The 5,552-nt window shown below is 39.8% G+C and overlaps 1 protein-coding gene across 1 annotated transcript in view; it reads right to left on the reverse strand.

Annotated features, from left to right (window-relative positions):
- LOC101851561 (SWI/SNF complex subunit SMARCC2) overlaps nucleotides 1-5,552 on the reverse strand; it is a gene marked incomplete at its 3' end in the record, with an annotated part of 30,374 nt that overhangs the window by 19,621 nt on the left and 5,201 nt on the right. The window contains 4 exon segments of the mRNA XM_013091484.2: nucleotides 277-360; nucleotides 1,888-1,960; nucleotides 2,329-2,401; nucleotides 5,079-5,335. Coding sequence (XP_012946938.1) covers nucleotides 277-360; nucleotides 1,888-1,960; nucleotides 2,329-2,401; nucleotides 5,079-5,335 — 487 coding nt within the window.

Below are 5,552 nucleotides of genomic sequence, written 5' to 3' on the forward strand. Positions count from 1 at the left end.
GGGGAGCAAGACAAACAGAAACAACAGGAAAAGGGAAAAAAAGGTAGAACCCTCAGTACAACATCCCCACCCCCCACACCACATAAATCAAGGACCAAAAAAAACAACCTGGAATTGACTGAAGCTTTAATTTGTGAGGAAAGAACTTACAGAAGAATAAAATACATTATACATTGACCAAAACAGAAAAAAAAACTCTCATCAATTTCAGAAACAAAAATTCTATCTCTTTAAAAATGTCAGAAAAAGCAGGAAACTTGAATTAGGTCAACTTACATTAAACTCGTCCTCCACGAGATAATCTTCCTCATTCATCCATTCGTTGAACTCCTCCAGGTCCAGAAGCCACCGCGCACTGACCTGTCAAAAAGATACAAAGATCCTTTCTTTTTAAAACTTTTTAGAAATACCCAAGCTCAGCTTTCTCTCTAGTAAAAGAATAAATTGCCATCATTAGTATCAGTGGCTCAATCAACAAATTCATCATAACAAATCGTTCCGAATACTTTTAAATCTCATCTCTCATCATCGTTTAAATGAGAAGGCACTCTATTGCCGTTCAAGTTTACAACTTCTGTTTTTGGGCCTAGGTTGGAATGATAAGCTCACTGGCATAATGATGGCTATAAACTTATAAAGACATGGAACAAATAAAACAAGACTATTATATAGCATGGGATGGTACTCCATTACTACCTGTTGATATCAGCAAATTTAGAAACACATTAACAGTCAAACCTTCTTTAACAACCACCTGTCCTAAACAACCATCTGTCCTAAACAATCACCTGCACAAATGACCACTTCCCAATTTGAGTTTTTTTGTCGTTTTAAAATAACACTAAACTTTTTTGTTTTAGTAAGGTTTTACGGCATTCGCAACTGCATTCGGTCATATGAGCGCCAAGGGGTGGATGTGAACAGAGAAGTCCAAACGGGGAATCAGGCTTACTCTGCTCACCTCTCTAGTCCCAACAGCACAAGGTCTGCTTTGACTATCAAGGCACCCCGGAAATAGCAGTTCACAAGAGAGTGACAAACATACAAAAGAAGAATAGGAAAAATTACGATAGTAAGGATGAGGGGAAAAAAAAGCAGCAGTTCCCCTGATGTTGCTCCGGCACAGCATGAGCATGACATTGATAAATCAGCCCATTTACAATTCTGCTGTGCCTAAAAACATAACATGTTAATATCCTCCCCTTTGGGAATGGCCTAAGGACAATTCAGGCAGCATCAGTTTGGAGAGGAAACTTTCTTCGTGTTCAGTTTTATGACTAGTTTTCTGCCGTGGATTTTAACGATAAGCTCGCTGACATTGATAATTAACTATAAAGACGAGGAACAAACAAAACAGACTTACACAGTATCAATGGTACTCCATGACCATCAGTTGAAATGAACAAATTAGAAAACTTTTCTATAACCTTGCATTGCCGAAGTAACCCATCACGATCATATCATGCCATTTTTACATTTTTCATTGTATTTTTTATCCAAAGGTTAACTTGTTTCATTGTAAAACAGTGATAAACATAAAGTCTTTGAAAGCAAATAAATCAACAAAGACGCAATGAAAACTGACAGTGAAGGTAAAAATAGTTACACCTTTAAAATATAACCAAACCCCCCCCCCCCCCCCCCCCCATGTTCTTTTAATCACAAAGCAAATACATGTACTATCTTCTACAATTCATGAATAAAAAGTAGGAAACAAGTCCCTCTCAAGTAATCAATCAACACATGAGAAATGCTGTTCAGTTACTACCGTGGGCATCACATAAGACACTAGATATCATCAGTTCACATCGGTCCAGCACCACACAATCCGTCCCCGACTAGCAAGCCTATGTCCACTATGCGAGCAGCTCATTAGAGTCGACTTACCTCCCATACTGCAGGCTTCTCGTTCTGGTCGAAGTCATACTCTATGTTCACATCAGTCACCCAGGAATCATAGCTGCAAATAAACAAATTATGAACTTGTACACACAAGGGAGTGAATTTGGTTTTCGTTTTTAAGCTGACAGGCATTACATGCACTGAATCATGAACTTGATTGAAGTCTTAGTGGTACAGCATTATCAATATCAGTTCAATAAGGAAATCCAATAAGGGCTACATAAAAAGCACACAGGGCACAAGAGCCATCCTCTTATCGGTGTGTAAAAAAAAATAATAAGACATCAGAATGGACAGAGAAATGAAAACATATCAACCTGTCAATGAAAGGAGTCAAAAGTTTCACTAACTTTCGATGTTGACAAACAAAGCAATTAAGACCCTGTTAACAAATCAGAAAAATAAAAGCCTAACAGCATATCTTACCTGTCTGGAAAGTACCACCAGTGAATGTTGTATCCTTTGTCTCTCTTCATGGTTGGTCTGAAAAATTCCTCCGCTGAAAAAAAAATAATGTAAAATATTTGTCAACCAACAGCCATACAATACCAAAACAAAACAAAAAACAAAAAACACTCAATAATGCAAGCCTGCAAGTCATAACCAACTTGCACAGGAACATGTGGATCAGCACTCCTTTCCTATGATGAAAATTCAATTTTAAAAAGTGTATTGTAAAATAAACGTTTTATTTGAGGGCGGTGCCTAAGTAAACTCACCGATCATAGCTGCCACTCAGAAATTTTTAAAAAGGAGGAAATTCACGCGAAAGCGTACGCGCGCTCTCCGAAACCAGTGAGATCCAGAGGCAATATATACTGAAAAATCTAGCCTACGGTTTTGGAAGGGAAGACTGTCATATTGTTAACCATAGGCAACTGAATTAAAATGTATTTGAAAAAAACAACAACAAAAAACAACAACATTAAAGGCAGTAAGTTGACAAACAAGCATTCGAGTCAATTTGACACAGTTTGGACTTGGTGACTAAAAATCTAGTGTTTTTTGCCAGCTGGTGTCTCATAAAAAGATTTCTTTCACTTTAAACGTGTACATACATAGACGTAGAGCAGTATCGGATCAAGGATACACAGGCACTCCTGTACAATGGCGGTCCAGTTTGCACTTAGTGCCCCTGACCTGTAGTGTGTTTCTTATTTAGAGATAAATTGAATTAAAATTATAGCCTAGGCTATCTAATCTAGATCTAGATATATCTAAATATGTGTAGATCTAAATTATATCTAGAGATAGATTTTCTAGATCTAAATCTAGATCTAGATTCACTTCCGCAGCAGCCACAATAGCCGTCATGTAAACAAACGGGACCGCAATTGTACAGGACTGTAACAGGAGTGCCGCGGGCCGCGATTTCTTTCGCAAAAAACAGCTAGATCTAGTTCAATTTTCTAATGAACTTTTCAAGTCGCACACCGGCTGCTTCTTTCTCATTCCAGCTCCTTTTATTTTTGCATTCTGAATCAATTTCTCTCGAATTTCCGCCAATTTCAATGACAACTCGGCGCGCTAACGTCCCGATGCCCGATCGACACTGTGTTGCTCCACAACAATGAACAATGTGAAACTAGCGCTGGGCCTAGAAGAACGGAAGTAGAAAGCTACGGGCGGACATGCGCAGACCGCGTTTTCGTCTCTCTCCCGGTTCGGTGTTTTCCGCGTGGAAAAAAAAGTATGAAATTTGCGACCAAGAGCGGTCCAGCGGAGGAAGGAGGAAAGTTGCGGGGAAAGCTAGATGTAGCGGAGTTTCCGCTATTTAGCGGGAAAGTGGCAGCTATGACCGATATAATAGCCACACTCAAATGGGAAATCACTGTATCTTAACACATTACACCCTAAGGGCCTGGACGGGAAGTCCATTGTTAGATCCTAAGCAAGGGGAAAGAACCCACCTCCCGTGAATACTAGCCTTTAAAAAACACATTTTAAAAATACTAAACAAATTCCAAAAATCCTGAAAAAATAAAAGTTAAAAAGAAAACTGAATGTAGTTTCAGAAAAATATAACTTTATGTATGCGCAAACTGTTGGAAATGTTCTAACTTTAGTTCAATCGGGGTGTCCGACCCGTCACTCTCACTCTCAGCCTCGCGGTCGGGCCCTAGATCTAAATTCTATAATTTCTCCGTCTGATCAATCGGAATCGCCCCAAACTCTTCCTACAACGTTTTCATCAAAATCTGAGCCATCTGATTTGTCACATGCTCGTTTTTGCTCAAATCCATCGTTATTTCTGTTTTCGAACTCAATTGTGTCGCTTTTCAACAAGTCGAGGCACTTTCGAAGTGTCGGTAACGCGATCGCACTTCAATCAGCTCTAATACTAACACTACTGGCCCGAAAAATTTCGTTTTGGTATCAAACGAAAGAAGAAACTTTTTGCTATACTATGCAAATCAAAATCCCGGCCCCAGAGACTTTCATTTCTAAAGACGCTGGGTCGGCGCGGGCAGTTCCGGGCGAGTCAGGGTGGAGCGCGTAAGGGAATTCACGGGCGATCCCGGGCGAGTTAGGGTGTAATGTGTTAAACATCTATCTGAGCATCCACTAAAATACCACATCTCATATACGCTTTTATTTCTTTATGCCAAGATTTTATAACACCAATAACAGTTCTTTCATTAAATTCAACTTTATTTTTTTCCCCACATCATTTAAGAAATTTATTAAGACCAAACAGTGCACTGATTGCAAAACTACCAGCAAAAGGGTGAATCGTGAGTAAAACATTTAAAAGATTAATTGAATGCTCGGTTTAAATGTCAAATAAATTTGTTGTACTGTGAAATCTGTCACAATCCTACATCCACTTTTCCATCCATCAGGACAAATGTCAGCACAAGCTAAAACACACATCAGCCTCAGACCTGAAGTAGTGTTATGGGTGAAATGAAATAGAAATACTGTTAGGGAGCATGCCTTTTAATCAATTTATCAAAGGCTAGACCAGGCAGTCATTTGCCAAAAAAATTTTACAGGCAACAACAATTACAAGCAATAGGCTACAACCAATCAAGCTTGCTTCTACGGTTAGCGTCACTGGAAGCGGCATTTATAACTGTACCACTAACCACAACGGATGTTTCTATCAACAACCAAAAAAAAAAGTACGGAACAGACAACGTCGAGGCAGGCTTAAGAAAAAAGTGGGCACTAACATTCACCTTCCTGCGCAGGGGGGTTCTGAGGCATGGTGTGCACGATGTGACTGGCTGACTCGACCGTGTCCACCACAGTCCCCTGGTGTCGCTTGACAATGTCGCGAAGCTTGGGCACCAGAGCCTTGTCAACCTCTGGCTTTATAAAAATTTGGGGCAGGACAAAACAGCGGGAGCCAACCAATGCTTTCTCCACCTGCAGGAACATCTCTACATTGCGGTCCATGCGGGATGGGGAGGCAAAATCGAACCGGCGCCTGTTTACAACAGCAATGGGAAAGAAATGGGGAAATGGGGGGGGAGTGCATTAAAATACAATACTGAAGTGCTCATATTTCCAGTTGACAGACTTTTATCATCCAACATTTGAATGGTGTAGCAGTAACAACATACTTTTCTTGGTTCAGAACAGTAAAATCTACATACACAGAGTTGTCTTTTAGAAGACAGGAAAAGTCAATATTAAACCATGCC

Source organism: Aplysia californica, unplaced genomic scaffold (assembly GCF_000002075.1).
Source record: "Aplysia californica isolate F4 #8 unplaced genomic scaffold, AplCal3.0 scaffold00037, whole genome shotgun sequence".
Lineage (NCBI taxonomy): Eukaryota > Metazoa > Mollusca > Gastropoda > Aplysiida > Aplysiidae > Aplysia > Aplysia californica.